The sequence below is a fragment of the Dermacentor albipictus genome, chromosome 8 (assembly GCF_038994185.2).
Source record: "Dermacentor albipictus isolate Rhodes 1998 colony chromosome 8, USDA_Dalb.pri_finalv2, whole genome shotgun sequence".
NCBI classification, from domain to species: domain Eukaryota; kingdom Metazoa; phylum Arthropoda; class Arachnida; order Ixodida; family Ixodidae; genus Dermacentor; species Dermacentor albipictus.
Window position 1 is genome coordinate 46,844,946 of NC_091828.1, and position 16,009 is coordinate 46,860,954.

Genomic DNA, 16,009 nt, shown 5'->3' on the forward strand with positions numbered 1-16,009 from the left:
TGGCTTGGACGAGGTCTAGCAAAAGATCCTTACGCGTAGGCTCACGCATAAGTTGGGTTAAATTGTAATAAAGGAGGAAATAAAGAAAGTGAATGCATTCAAACCGATTCTTATGAGCTTGTGTAGATAGAACGCAGCAGTCAGTTTCCAGATACACGCAGTAAACAAAAATAAGGATAAAGCAACTCTTGCGGTGCTATTTCTCAGCACTCATAGGAGGCATACTTCGCGAAGCTTTTCATTCGTGAGTGCTCTTTACTAATGCTGAAAGCCTTCGATAAAATATGCAGCATAAGCATTAATTGTAATTTGCTCTTACGTACAATTCCAGCTTGAGAGTTCTTTTGTGCGTGTATACGAGCCAAGAGTTAGCTGTTGTAGATATGTAAGTGGCTTATAATTTAACGATAGAGATTAGTACTGGGGATATTTCTTTCGCCTAAAAAGGAGCGCAAATAATTCTTAGTCGAAGGATTCCTTCAAAACAGTGGTTGGAGATCACAGTTTCTAATCAGGATATCACATCTCTTCCCCACAAACTACCTATTGGAGGTACTGTGAGGAAAATAGCTTTTCGTAGGTTACACGAGATTCTTTTTTCTGAAGGAACTACTGCACTCAATATTTTATGTAAGACATGAAGAAAAACGAAATCAATACGCTCTTCACGCATAAACGTTTTATTAACAATGTGCACGTCAAAAAAATTGCCGGAACCAAGATTGTGGGATAAAATTGAACAAAGTTCGTGAAAACATGCTTGTATGTACGAAAAGAACGCTAAAAAAAATATGAGATATACAAAATGCATTTCCATTTAATAGGCACTATATGCGACAAAAAAAATTTTCACTGAACAAGTCTTCCACTAAACAATTTAACCGCAAGCACTCCAGTTGGGCGTGTTAAAGCTCGAAGCAGTTCCTCAATCTCAAACAGTGGAACGTTGCATGTCTTGCAGTAAACTCTTGTTTGATTCTCGGTTTTCTTGTCGTTGTAGCTTTTATTGCACTTTCTATAAGTCTCCATCTTCGCAGGCTCTCAAACACTCCTACGACAATAAAGACGGGTCGAATAAAAAAAGGGGGAACTAACCGGATTGCGGCCGCCGATGTTATGCGCTGGTTCAGAGTTGAGGAAAAATTCGTCGTGTTCCGGGACGAGTTTTTCTTCAGCATATCATATTGAGCGCAAATAAAAACGGGGAAAGCAAAGAGAACACAAAAGCAACATTTCTCTTCGCTGGTCTCTTCGGTGTCCCCGTCTTTATTTGCGTTAAATATGGTATGCAGTAAACACCAACTAGGCCAAACTGAAGTTCAAAATTTGTGCCCAACTAAGAAGCTTTTCTTTCGAGGAACCCGTATGGGTTTCTTTTATACCAACTCCTACGATTGGGTGGATGTCTGATTTTACCGTATTTAAACAACATTAGGCTTCTCCTCCTTCATATCCGGTGGCGCAGTGTCTGTGATTGGCGTGGAATGTCTCGAAAGCGCCGTATCGAACCATCGATAGTGGTTTAACGACGCTCAATGTTCGCCGTAGGAAACGAGTTGAAATCTGGCTATCGTTCTTGAAGATTAGTCAGGCTTTAAAAGGTTGGTCAGAAAACGGCTCGATGTCTAAGTTCGGTTAATTTTGTGGCGTGCTACCAAAGAAATCATAGCACGGTCATTCCAAACCAAGTTTATTGAAATTCATCAATATTACTCCGTGGCTGCCATCCTCTGATGCACTAGGTGATTCGTGATAGCCTAACGTAGTTGTTCACACTTGGCAACGATGGGGTTTTTCAGAGAGGTATTCACCACTTGGAGTTGACTCTTGGCATTCCAGATCTGGCAAATTACAAAAAAGAGAATGGACACGTTCAAGCTGTTTGACGGTCAGTTTCCACTTCAATACTATAGTTACGTTAGCAATGAAGGCATACTTTTTATATGACGTCACAAATGCAATGGCTAAATAGGTTAATTTGTCCTTATGCCACACGCCCAGGTACGCCTGCAGTCAACGCCATCGTCCTCCTTAAATGTGAGGTGGACGTACGGATGCTCATTTACAACTAAAACGGTTGACAGCGCATGTAAAACAACAAAAAGAAACAACAAATATCAACAAAAGCGGACATGTGTAAGGCTCAAATGATTTAAACGGCAATGAAAGAAGTTACAGCAGACTGCCACAACCTTGCAGAACCAAGACCCAAATGTCAGCGAAGCTGTTATTTTTCGTTCATTTGAAATAAAAGTCTATTGGCTGCAATTTAATCCCATACTTGAAAACGCTGCCCGCAGACGTCTGTTCTCATTGAAACTTTGCTTGCGTATAGCGCTTATCAGCGCTTCTTAGCCAATTTTTGCGAAGGCAGCAATTACATAATATTTGGTCCACCCCTTCTTCACCCGTTTTCGCTCAATGTAATCGCGGTGCCGTTGTAGCTTTTTCAGGGCAGCGGGATAAATGCTGCGTTGTTAGTAAAACACACTTCTCAAGCTCCGCATCACGTGCATCGGTAATTGACTACACAGGCCAGAAGTAGTACGCACACGTCGAATTACGCCTGCGGAATAAACAAGCACCCCTTATTTTCACCACACACATACACACACACATATATATATATATATATATATATATATATATATACACACTGGGCGCCTTGTTTAGATCACCCATTACGCAGGAAAAACGTCGTATGATCTTTAAGAAATAGCAAAAGAAACTTTCAAGTGTCTCTTACCTATTGCCTAAGAGAGGAGAAGGCGCAAGCCTTGTAATGCCTATTGTCATTCACCTTATACCACCTTAATCTTCCTTAATCCACGCTAATCCACCTTAATTCAATCTATGATCAATCAATAACTTTCAAAATCATTGAGCATCTCGATAGACGTCTGGACCTGCTTTGGTTGGCTTCTGGCCTTTGTTTGGCCACGTGATGTTTTCTGTATCTCATAACGAGACCTAGAAACATAAAGATCTGAGGCTTTCGCCTTAAAACTAGGGCTACGTGTTGACTTGCAATGCTTCGAATTAGGCGAGGAGCATGAGTTTTTTCTCACAAGTTGCATTTGACATAACCCTATTTCATCGAAATAGGAACTTTGTTGTGTAACCTACACTTATGATTGATCATTGGGTGCATAGATGATGCAGCCCTATGGCACTATCACACACTTGAGTAGGAATGTTTTTTACACAGAATAAATTGAATCTGCAATAACCTCAATCCTCAGTGAGATTCACCATGGGGATCCACCCAATTTTCGCCAGACTGAACCATCGTGGCATTTGTATTTCGGCCAGGGCAACATGCTAAAACTACACCACCCGAAAGACAGCCTCAGAAAGTTTCAGCGCACTTCGTTATGTAATTTTATGCCAGAGCCTCAATTAACCAACTTTTCAGCTTTTTTTCAATAGTTCATCCAATACCTCTACCTTACTTCCAACAAACATTCAAACAAACTGCCTCGTTTATTTCAACCAGTACGCTTGGCGTACTTCCTATCACAATTTAAAAACAAAACAAAAAGAAACGAGGTTTCCTGTATTATTTGCGACGCTCCTATTTCAAACAATGAATGCGAAAATGTCTGACACATTAGAGTTAGCAAGCACCGCATTCCTATAATATCCAAATTTCGGGCAATACAGAATTCTCTCCAGATATTTACAAAGCAACCTGAATATGGCAGCGTGGTACTTTCGAGCACTAGCCAACTGCTACTTTTCGTTTTTTTTAACAAAAGCAATGTTTGGTCCACCTGCATCTAACTTTGTCCACTAATGCGCGATAACGTTTTCTCTAAGGCCACTATCTTGCTCTTGGTGGCACAGATAGTTGGGCTAGGGCAACCAATTAATTTAGTACAGCTAGTAAATCTTTGCGCGCACATTACCCGTGTCACACCTCCTAATTACGACAAATTTAAACAACGTGGCTTGTACAGTTCCCCGAGCTCACCCGAGAAACTAAGCAAAATCCTCTTATCACGCATTGAAATAAAACAAGATATATAAGGTCCAACACGTATTTACAATGCTGCGATTAATAAGAGCAACGACATAGCTCTTGCAAAAAGAAAGAAAAACGATGTTGTGTGATTTAAGGCGCGTGGCACGCGAGTACTTCGTCTTCTTCATGAAGTAAGTGGTGGCGTAAGACGCGCGGCTCTTGGCTCGTCGGGCGTAGTGTCCTTCACTGTATTGGAGGCTTGCTCTGCTAGACAACGAGGTGCTCAGACTTTACACTGGTGCCGAAATGCCGGAACGGCATTCGTGTAGGGCCACGTAACGCCCGCAAAACGCGAGAACAGCTCGGCGACTACATTTCACTAAGATTATATTAACCATATGTTTCAGGATTAACCAACTCGCCCAAAAAGAAGTATTGATGGAGTTTATCAAATGAGCTGAGGATCTTCGAGTCAGCATCAAGTTCGGTCTCGTGGGGATTCGCAGCATGCTACAGTGCCTCAAGAAAAACAACAACGAACTCGCTAAGGCCAACAAAGCACAGCAAGGAGAGATGACTGATGATGAAATAGCTGCTGACATTGACTGTGTGCTGCAGTGCGGGGACCGGGCTACGAAAAGCCTTGGTGTTTTACTACATCACATCTAGGAGCTAACCCTCCGGACTTTGTTGAAGACCCAGTGGTGGCGTACTAACAGACTCATTGTTGTTGCGTCAAACAGGCCCAAGCGAAGCTTCCATCGTCTACGCAGTGAGGTTTCCTAGGCTAGAGGGGAGGAGAATCGGCGGTTCCCCTGCGAAATGCCTTCAATTCTGGACCCTCTTTCAACACTGGGAACACCAGAACTCACGGCTTAACAACCTTACTTGGTTACACTATCTCCGGTCTGTTCTAGACTGCCGAGATTGAAATGCTATTGCAGGTGTACTGACAATATAGAGCACTTACGCGGACGCCATTCCCATATTGAAGGAGCGGCTTGTAGGTCTGCGAAGTATTCAACATAAACATTCGGAAAATACTGGAACTCTCCTCCCAATCACAAGGACGGCGAACGTGGGTGCGCTAAGAAACCTGTACGAATTTGCGCAAGTAAATATTAGGGGCCTCAAATTATTAGGGACCCCGTTTTGTAGTCGAACTACGCGGGGATGCGGTGCGGAGTGCTGACGAAATCGATTCCACACGACATAGTGGTGTCAAGTGCGAATGAACAGGAAAACTCGTAACAAGAATTTCAGTAACTGATCATGTACCTTGGCATTGAGGAGGAATGTAGAGATCAGTCGAACAACCAGCAACGTATCTCGTACGGCAGTCAATAGCAGAGTTCCGGCTGCCGTTAGAGTCGGCCAACGGCACCAGCTGCTGGTGTCGATTACAACGTCACGGTGAAGGGCGTGCGGCTTCTAAGAGAAGGCACATTCAATGCGGGATTGAAACGTCCCGATCGATAACGCGAAGGCGTCGTCTGTCGATGGCTGGAGGCTGCTTCAGGTGTGCAACCAAGGGACACCGAGAAAGGGACTGTCAACGTAAGATGAGCTGCTCGCAGTGTCAACAAAAACACGCTTCTTCAATGTGTTCAAGAATGCGGGCTAAACAAGCTTACGTAACGACGCCAGCAGTACGCACAACGAGCAGTAATCTCACGTATGAAGACGAAGGCATCGCTCGCGACTGCGATGGAGCGACGACCACAGCATGACGACGATGGTGTGACAACGGATGCATCACAGCGACTTTCTGATGACGATGACAAGGAAACGGCGGCATAATTATGATCGAATAACGAGAGCATATCTGCGATTTAATGACGAATAGAGATTGGCATGATTGGAAGTACAAAGGCGGTAGGACGACGACGATAGAATAGTGGGACGACGTTATTGAATTATAATAATGGTAAAACGACAGCGTGATGATACGGCAAGACGACGGCAGCGTGACGACGACAGCATGAGGACTCGGATGACGAAGTTACGATGATGACGACAGAACGCCCGCGACAATAGACAGTTTTAGTTACACGTACGTAGAGACTTTGCGTACGTAGAGCTTCTACGCGTCAGCAGTGCGCATGCGTAAAACGTAGCGGGCGCGCGCTTGTCTCACGGACGTACGTGAGATTCAATTCTTTGCGTGCGTTTCTTCCGCACGTAGACAGCTTCGCGTGGGAGTTCCGCGAGATCATGAACAAGCGATAGCGGGCCGCGCGCGCGCAGACGGCTTGCATTGAAACACGACGACAGGATTGAATTGGCTACCGCCGTGTTCACATTTCCCGTTAGATGCGGCTACGGGGTCCCTATTGGCGTGCGTCGCGTACGTGTAGCTAAAAGCGTTTCAGATGGCGTGCACGTAAGGTACGTAGGCTTTTCACGCTTGCGTACGTGAAGCCACTACGTGCGTGTAAATAAAACTGTCTAGTATCACCTCGACGGCATTACAAAGAATACTGTAAGACGACGATGACATGGCAATGGTATGAGGACAACTGGGATGACCACTTGCACAGTATAACAATGGCGCGACAATGACTGTTCAATGAAGCCGCTATGATGGCGATTGCATGACGAGAGTCGCATGACGACGCTGAAGTTACGACAGTGGAGTGCTCATTACTATGCTGGTGTGACCACGAATGAATGCGTGATTATTGTACGCTGACGTTGGCGTGACGACGACGGCGCCACAAGGGTTAGATGAAAAAGCTGGGGTGACCACGATGCAACAACGGCAGCATCGTGACCACGATCTTAGCGGCCCAAGCTGTTAGACAACTTGGGCTTCTCGGTCGACGTATAAGACGGGGTGATTATGGCATGACAAGTGTCACGTAAATAAGCTCGAATGACGATGACCACGACGGCGTCATAACCAGGACAGCAGCGACCGCCATTGTGACTTAATGGCTATAGTGCGGCGCTGCTAAGCACGAGATTGCAGCATAAAATTGCGGCCGGGGCGGCCGCGTTTCTGTGGAAGCGAAACCTAAAAACGCCCGTGCCTCGTGCGTTTGGGGCACATTGAAAATGCCCGGTGGTCATAATGAATCCGGATTCCCCCAGTATGGCGTGCCTCATAACTTAATCGTGGTCTTGGCACGGGAAACCCTGCAATTCATTGATTTAGGATAGTGGCTCAAGCTGAGCCCGCTGAATAAAAATAAAGGTAGCGACTTTCGAACTCGCCCGGCCACTCCTTCTCCTGGTCTGCGCTCCGCTCGCGTTTTCCCTCATCGCTCACCGTCGCAGTTCGGCTGTTCGGTCTGAGGCACGCCGGCTTCTCCCATTGAGTTAAACGAGGTGAAGTATTAAAAACAGTCTGTTCTTGAGTGTTTGTGTATGACTTTTCTGCCGTATTTAACGATTTTTATTGTTTTCTGTGCAAGAAGCAATGATGGAACGCTTTGAAACTGGCAAAAGCAAATGATTTTTCTCCTTTTTTAGGCACAGCAACTGCGCACTTGTTTTGCCGCTTGGGGTTGGCTGCCTGCTTACAGTTAGAAGCCTTTTGAGGCATGATTTGTGGACAAATTGCTCTCGGTGTAATATTCTAACACAACAATCACAGATATTTGTCTTGCCAATAATCTATGCGTAATGTATATGATGTTCATATACCTGCTAAACCTTTATTTGAGTGTTATGTCGTCTATGACCAGCGCACCTGCAGGCGAAAACATTGTCGCGGCTTCCGCAGATCAAGCAGCTTCTCGAATTATTTCTGTTGCATCGATCGGATTCTTAACTTGGATGTCCAAAGACACTTGCTCGGCGTGGAAGGACTGCTATGAAGTCAAGGTTGCGCCTTTGCACGTGAAATGCGATTCGTTTGCGTGTGTGCAGTACTATGCACCTGCCCCTTCAAAAACGTGAATGTTTTTGCACTGCTCAAATTGCGTACGTGCGTACTTGTGTGCACCCAATCGACTACCGTGTGTCGAGCTTGCGCAGCTTCATAATGTATTAATCTTAGCACCAGGATGACTGACCCCAAGGCGCGTAACATACTCGCCTGATTAACGCGAGCGTCATGTAGATACGTGCGCGATCAAATGGTGCACCTAAACTATTCTTGTCCTTTGGTCATGACGCTGGCTTCTCTTAATACAGTGGAACTGGTTCTACGCTTTTGTAACAAACTCGTATCGTTGGCTCTCAAGCGCAAACGTTAGAGTGAAAGGTGTACTTCATTTATAAACTAAGCGTATGCAAAGACCAAAGTTACACATAAAAATGGTTTCCATAAGTGAGCGCTTTCCCCCCTTTTTTGCGCAGTTCCAAGTGAGTATAGGTCAACAAATTCGTGCACTACTTTATTCTACTGAGAAGGCGAAGGGGAGAAAGCCTACTCACAATTGTCAAGATCACTTGCATTTGGTAATGAACAGCTTGTCCTCGCAAAATATATTTGCAGCGCCTAACAAAAGCATCGACTACGCACTCTCAGCAGTACAACAAGAACACGTGTAACGTTTTTAGCACAATATACTTTTAGCGCTCCATAGCTTCGTACACCCCTTGACGATAGAGCAAACAGAAGAAAAACTCAGTTCTTCAATTACGCAGTTTGCCACGATACTTAGCCTAAACATGCGAAATCCCTTGCAAATGGCTCACCGCAACAACTTGGCGACCAACTGTCATGTTAGCGAGTGTGCTGAGACGAGGAAAAGAAGCAAAGTAGAGAAAAGGGCGTGAGAAATGCCACGTGACGGCGCTCGACCAACTGGGAGACGCAGACCTTCACTCCTGCTTCCTAGTGTGCTTTTCGACGCAATGACGGCGGCAAGATAACAGTACGTCGTTACCTTTGGTTTTATAAGGGGCTTAGCCCAAGCTGGTAGACAACTTGGGCCATGGAGTCGGCGTAAGAGGCTAGGTAGCTATGCAGCTAGGCAGGCTCACAACGGCGGAAGAAGTCAAAGAATGCTAATCGCATTAAAACACAGTTGGGAAACAGCACTTGTACTGTCTGCTTTCACACGTCTGCATTTGTTTGGCGCTGTACCTTTTACAAAGCTTGTGTCCCAACTCCCGCCTTTTTCTCCATTAGTTCAGGCTCTCTCTTATGCTCACGGAAAGCAGTTCACATGACCTTTAAGCATCAGGTTGCCGACCGCGCTTGCAAGATTGATGACGGGACATCACAGCGCCGGACACACTGGACAGTGCACTGCATGTTAAATTTTACCGCAACGGATTGCAAGCAACAGCTAAACGTGTATCCTATCAAGCGCTTACCTTGTCCTGCTTCGACTGCAGACGATGTTTCAGGTGCTCGTAAATTGTCGCTGCCAGATGCGCTCATCTCTTTCAGCCTGCTGACAGTAAGCTTAAGGATCTCTTGCACAGAGAGCACTATATCGTAGTCACGCTCCAGCATTTGTTTCACCTCGATGCTCAGCACGGAGTCAATACCCATCTCGCCGAGGCTGACGGTCGGTTTCATTGTCAATGGATCTTCGACGCCTGTACGAGAGGTAACAAGGACAGATTAGAAATATTGATAGAGCGCAGCTTCATTGCCTTGGTTCATGAATGGTTGTTCCGTGCTTCACCTTACCTGCTTCATAGGGATCGCTGTAGCTTATGTGTCGCGCAAACATCACTCTACACATTTAATCAAAATTACATCCTTGGGCAGTATCTGGCAAAACAACGATACACTCTAAAAACAAGTGCACCCTTGGGGGTGTTTATTTGCCACACAACCATACTCGTCATCTGTCTTGCCCGCATTTCCTTTCTTTAAGAGCAAGCTTTAGCTCGGGCCCAACTCTGACGCGGCCAATTCAAATACATGTAAAACGCAAAAGCGTTTTCATGAGATAACTCCTGGACCGATTTTAATGACATTTGTTGCATTTAAAAGAGAAAGGTAAATTCTAGTGACTGTTGGAAGCGGAATTTATATTTAGGGCTTGAATTTTCTTAAAACGATTTTCAAATATATGACCATTTGAAAAAAATTGAAGCACGAAATTTACAAATTAATAGCTCAGCATCAAGAACTGATATCGCGGTTCTATAAACGGAATCCATTAAATCATTCAAAGCGGACAAATTCAATTTGTCAATTTACATCTTACGTGAATTTGTTACGTTGGTTACAAGGGTATTGCAAAAGCTTTATTTCCCTATTACTAAATTTATTTATATTCATGTGTAACATATAAATTTTGTCCGCTTTAGATGTACTACTAGATGTAATTCACAAAATTTATGATCATTTCTGTTGTTGAGTTACAGAGTTGTAAATTTGATAGTTTGGTTTTATGAAAATTTACGATTTTTGCAAATTTGAAATAAAAAATTGAGAACCGAACTCAAAAATTCGAAACCAACACTCACTAGATTTTAAGTGTTCCTTTTGAATGCAACAAACCTCGTCAAATTTGGCGCAGTGGCTGCCGAGAAAAACGATTTCTCCTTTTACATGTATTTAGATAGGAGCAGTCGTGCTAAAGCTTCCTCTTAAGAGGAAGCTTTAGCTCGGGCCCAACTCCGACGCGGCCTATTCAAATACATGTAAAAGGCAAAAACGTTTTTATGAGATAATCCCTGGACCGAATTTGATGAAATTTGTTGCATTTGAAAGAGAAAGTTAAATTCTAGTGACTGTTGGAAGCGGAATTTCGATTTAGGGCTTGAATTTTCTTAAAACAATTTTCAAATATTTGACCGTTTGAAAAAAATAGAAGCACGAAGTTTACAAATTCATAGCTCTGCATAAAGAATTGATATCGCGGTTCTGTAAGCGGCATCTATTAGATCATTCAGAGCGAACAAATTCAGTTTGTCATTTTACATCTTACATGAATTTGTTACGTTGGTTACAACGGTTTCGCAAAAGTTGTATTTCCCTATGATTAAATTTTTTTTATATTCATCTGTAACATATCAATTTCGTCCGCTTTGGATGTACTACTAGATGCAATTCAGAGAATTGTATTATCATTTTTAGTGGTTGAGTTACAGAGTTGTAAACCTGATAGCTTCGTTTTTTGAAACTTTTCGATTTTCGACCATTTTTAATAAAATATTATCAACCTAACTCAAAAATTCGAAACCAACAGTCACTAGATTTTAAGTTTTTCTTTTAAATGCAACAAACCTCATCAAATTTGGTGCAGTGGTTGCCGAAAAAAACGAATTCTCCTTTTACATGTATTTAGATAGGAGCACGCGAGCTAAAGGTTCCTCTTAAGGCTGCGAGCCCGGCACTTCTATGTCACGAACAGCATGTGCATTATCAGCATGACGCAGCATTCTTGACAGGAAAGTAACGAACGCAGCGTTTACAAGAAACGAAATGCGGGCAAGACAAATGATGAATATTGTTTTGTGGCAAATATACACCTTAAAGGGTGTAAACTTTTCTTAGAGCGTAGTCGTCATCTGTCTTGCCCGCATTTCTATTTGACGCTCCGAGCCCGGTACTTACAAGTCACGAACGGCATGCGCGTTATAACAATGACAGAGCATTCTCGAAAGGAAAGTAACGAGCGCAGCGTTTTCAAGAAAGGAAACGCAGAGATGACGATTGTTATTGCGTGGCAAATATACACCCCGAAGGGTGCACTTTCCTTTTAGGGTGTAGTTGTTATAAGTGAACGTATAGTCATTGTTGAGAGTGTTTATCTGCAAATATTCTGGGCTCAGTGTATTCTGTAATTTTGTTCGCTTAAATTGACTGAGCCTACTCATACGCTAGAGATGCCTGGTGACACGATACATTTCGTATGGGATTTTATCGGCTAAGAGGCTCTTACGAACCAAGAAATACATCGGTTGGTAACACGGAATGAGCGCCCACTTACAGTGGTATACAGATTTTTTTTTAATTAAACGCATAAATAAGGTAACCACATTATCGTTCATTGTAACAATTGTTCATCTTGGTTAGGACCAGGAGCTCGTGGCATTAGATATGTATTACTTGTGGGGCATTTTTTTTTGTCGGAGGTAATACAATGTTCCACTAAAAGTAATAGGGGGATTTATGTGAACCTCTTGGAAATAAAATGATAAAGAATAACTGTTACATGAGGCCACATGCATAAGTCAGAGCATTTTTGTTTCTATTGTCGCAGCTGCTTCACTTTTAAGAAGACAGGAGAAAAGCCGACGTTGGCGCGTAAAAACTTGCAGACTTAGGTTGTGAACATCTAAGAAAGGTTTAGTACGGTAGGCTGTACACGAACTACAATTGCAGTGTCTGTAGGTAGAAAGCCACAACAACCCACCAATTATGTGAGCCACGCTCTGAAGAAGCTCTCGCTTCTCCCTTCTCTCCGTCGTTGGGGACTGGCTTCTCTTGACCAAGCTCGAGAGGACGGGGTGGCTTTGGCTCAAGAAGTAGTCCATCACCGCCAAACATGAATTTATTGGCTGTGACAGAAGTCCACAAGGTCTCACGTCACAACGTATGACATCGTGAGAAATGCCGGCGTCTTCGATAGGGCCCCACTGGATGGCTAATCCTAAATATACAAGAAAAACTAGTATTTTTCATTTGGTTAGGATGGCAATTTTTATAATGATGTTTACCAGAGTAACTATATAGAGCCGGTTAGTTCAGAGCGTAAGAAGGATGTGGGCTTAAGGAGGAAAACCAACAAAAGATAAAGAAGAGACGGAAAGAAGTAGAAGGAGGAAATGTGTGGCCCACTTGCTGTCTCCACTTGTTTCTCCTGTTGCGTTAAAATCTTGCACCCGTCGGGGCTCTTAAAAAATTCATAATGGTGTTTCGCTGGGCTGTTATTATCTGCCAATGATATACCACCTGCTTAGAATATTTCCACGTCAGGGCTTTCTCAAGCATGCTAAAGCGGTGGTTTCCCGGTTAACCATTTGTAAGAGTATACCTGGTACATTGATAAAAAGGCGCATTTTTTGGCACAATGCTTTACAAAACTGACATATCTAGGCCCATACCGTTCTCCTTAATACTCTACGTGTCTAGCGGGATGTTAGCGGCAAGTTAAATTCCAGCGCTAACATTGCTAATTACCTAAGATATGCTAATTAGCTTTCTAGTTTCCAACTAGGAGGCACATAGAATTCTCATATTGAAGCCGAGTATCAAAATAACGTCTCAGAGGAAATCGTACGACAACTTCAGTTCCCAAATATGCAACTAAGCAAATGTGCAAAAAAATAAAACGATATTCCCGTCGATAGCCTCTCAAAAGCTTCCCTCAAACAGTTAGAGACAACCCTAGCTGGTACGAAGGGACATATTTAGCATCTCTTGGGAAGATCTCATTTCGTGGTGACAAAAAATCTCAAGATAATTTATGAATACAGAACAAAATTATTCGCTCTTTACGTTTTAAAAATACGAGAGTACGAATGAAGGCATACGGTTGCCGGCACCATTTGCCACGTATTTCTGGACAAGGCGCTCTTGTGAACAAAAACATGAACATAAATATGACCTAGTTCAAGAACAGTGTTAAGGCTCATACAAAGTGCAATTTCTACTAGGATATGATTTAGTGGTGTTTTGTGGGTGCCATGTGCATGGAGGCAGCAGTTCCATTTCAGTTTTTAGTAGTTTTTAACTCCATTCCATAATGGAGGTAAAAAGTACTTCTGGCTCATAAGTTCGCCGCTAGAATAAAATATTTGATGGCGTCTGAGCTATGTAGTGCAGTATGCCTGAGCTATCGCAAGCGGCATCATTGATGTTTACTGTGCCGAAGAATTTACTGAAAGAACTTGCAAGCTGTTTGCCTGATCAATCCGTGCTGTAAATGCTTAGAGTGGCTGGAACGCTAAGGTGTGTGTATATTTATTTCGTCGTTAATTAGGGTGCTTCCATATGTCCATTGGCTTCCTTGCGAGAGGTTGAGTGAAATTGTTAAAGTAGCTACCCTACCAGTACTAATATCGTGATTCAGTCGAATACGCTTTAACTTTTGCATTGAAAAAAATCAGCTTCCTTGATTTTTGTGCAGATTACAAACATTTATTTTCATTTTGGACCATCGGTAAAAGGCAAGTAGTTATCCATGGTTTACGAGTTCCTTAAAAGTTGTAAAGATGATAGTAGGAAAACAGGCTTTATAAATGGCTAGGAGCACAGCCAGATACTTGGTATGGGCGCTAAAACTGTGATGGCGTGATAGGCGACTCTAGCTCACACTGGTAATGAGAAATTTCATATAGTGTGAAGTTGGCATACAATATCTAACTCATCCATCGTGAAACATTTAGGTGGCAAGTTTTTCGACAAGGAAGACTATTCACAGGTGACTCCTGAGGTCAGCAACGATACACCTCAACGGGGTGTTGGCGTGATTGGCGAAAATAAGGTAACATTGATGACGTGGTAGGTCCAAGAACATCAGGTACTGAATAAGGTTTCGAAAGCAAGGGTAAATTTTCATGTTCCATGGCGCATCTGCCTATTAGGTATGAAAGTCGCTAACTATCTACGATACATGATATGCATGCCAGAAATGATCCATGACGACTACAACTTTCCTTGCAGGGATATATATGACAGACAATATCAAGCAGTCACTTAGCAGGCACAATTTCAACACCACCATGGATGACACTGCGATTATACAAGACATGAACAGCACACCTCTCCTTTATAAGGGTTACACCACAACCGGATTGTTTTCCACAGTGGTTGAAAAAACACTAGAAGTTTAGAGCTATAGAAAATACATCCATTTTAGTTGGGAATCGTATTTCAGCTCAGTAAATAGAATTGAAATTATCACATAAACTGTGCAACAAGATCCTCAGTTGATCGTTTTTACCGAAATCACGTTTTCGTGAAGGATTTACAGCAATTTACCATCGGCTTTACGAAAATAAGTGCCTAAGTGTATTATGTGTAAAGGGGGTCTTTGTCCATCTTAGGCAACATAGAATAATTTGTGCTTCAGTAAATGCGCCATTTACGTCGCTTTGAGAAGTGAATCTCAGCAACAAATTCGTACTGCCTTTGTCATTTGTTTTTATGGCAAGAATAGTGTTATTCATCGTCAACACGTGTAATGTATAAAGATGTTCACTATCTATACTAGAGCACTGCACGGGCGTGAGGTCCCGACCTGGGTACGACACGAGGCCGCCGTTCGAAGCCCGAGACCGGCCCCATGGCTCCAAGCTAAGGCGCACTGTGTACAATGGTGCGCCCCGTGCACTAAAAATACGATAGCTCAAGTGGTAAAGTTGAGTAACAATGCACTTGCAATAACATATTCCAAATATTCTTTTCCACAGAGCACGTCTACAGCTGACACGTAAAAGCATAAAAAAAGGAAACGGTGTGTGGTAGTAGCATAAATGTCTTTATGCAAGAAAAAGAAAGGAAAGAAATCAAAGTTGAGTCAAACGTTTATGGCAAGTAATTTCAGTTATAGTTCTTGTGCACTTTTATTTTCATCGGACCATGAGTAACATCACACACAGTTCTTAAATGGGCTTTTATAATAACTTGTTCTTGCCGCAGTGAAAAGCTTCAAATTATATTATCGTATAGTGTATGAAAAGGCTGTCACAGTTCACACGATTTTTTTGCTTCGAAATCAAAGGCAATAAATATAACTAATGTGATGCACATTGACACGCGCGTGAGCCGGGAATGAGCCGCCATACCGACTGTGCCGAAGTCACGATCAAGCACATTTGTTGCATATATTAAAGACCCACGAAAAACCTTGCAAATCCGGGTAATGTGGCAGTTAGAGATGTGCACTGAAATCCCCATTTTGAAGTAACCTTAAATGTGGTGCAATAAATAGAAAACGGTTAAATATTGCAAGTGCGAAAGGAATCAATCATTCGAAACTGTAATACAGTAAAAGCTCGTTAATTCGAACCGCAAGGGGAAGCCGCTTCAGTTCGAATTAACGAAAGTTCGAACTAACGAAAGTGAAGTAGAGCAACAGTACACTGCGATTTGGAAGCAGTAGGGAATGTCAGAAATTTGGCGTGTCAGAAAGTGATGGCGTGTGCCGTGGCGTGTGCGGCGGCGCCAGCACACGCCGT

General features: G+C 43.0%; 1 protein-coding gene across 2 annotated transcripts in view; it reads right to left on the reverse strand.

Moving 5' to 3' along the window:
• Positions 1 to 1,720: 1,720 nt before the first annotated feature.
• The window catches only part of LOC135909735 (fatty acid synthase-like), a 49,200-nt gene continuing 34,911 nt past the window's right edge, over positions 1,721 to 16,009 (reverse strand). For both annotated transcript variants that reach the window (XM_070522818.1, XM_065441796.2), the window contains exons 9-11: positions 12,241 to 12,477; positions 9,236 to 9,463; positions 1,721 to 1,841 (exon numbers count right to left, since the gene is read on the reverse strand). In XM_070522818.1, the coding sequence (XP_070378919.1) occupies positions 1,771 to 1,841; positions 9,236 to 9,463; positions 12,241 to 12,477 (536 nt within the window). In that variant the 3' untranslated portion in view covers positions 1,721 to 1,770. The remainder of the gene's footprint in view (positions 1,842 to 9,235; positions 9,464 to 12,240; positions 12,478 to 16,009) is intronic.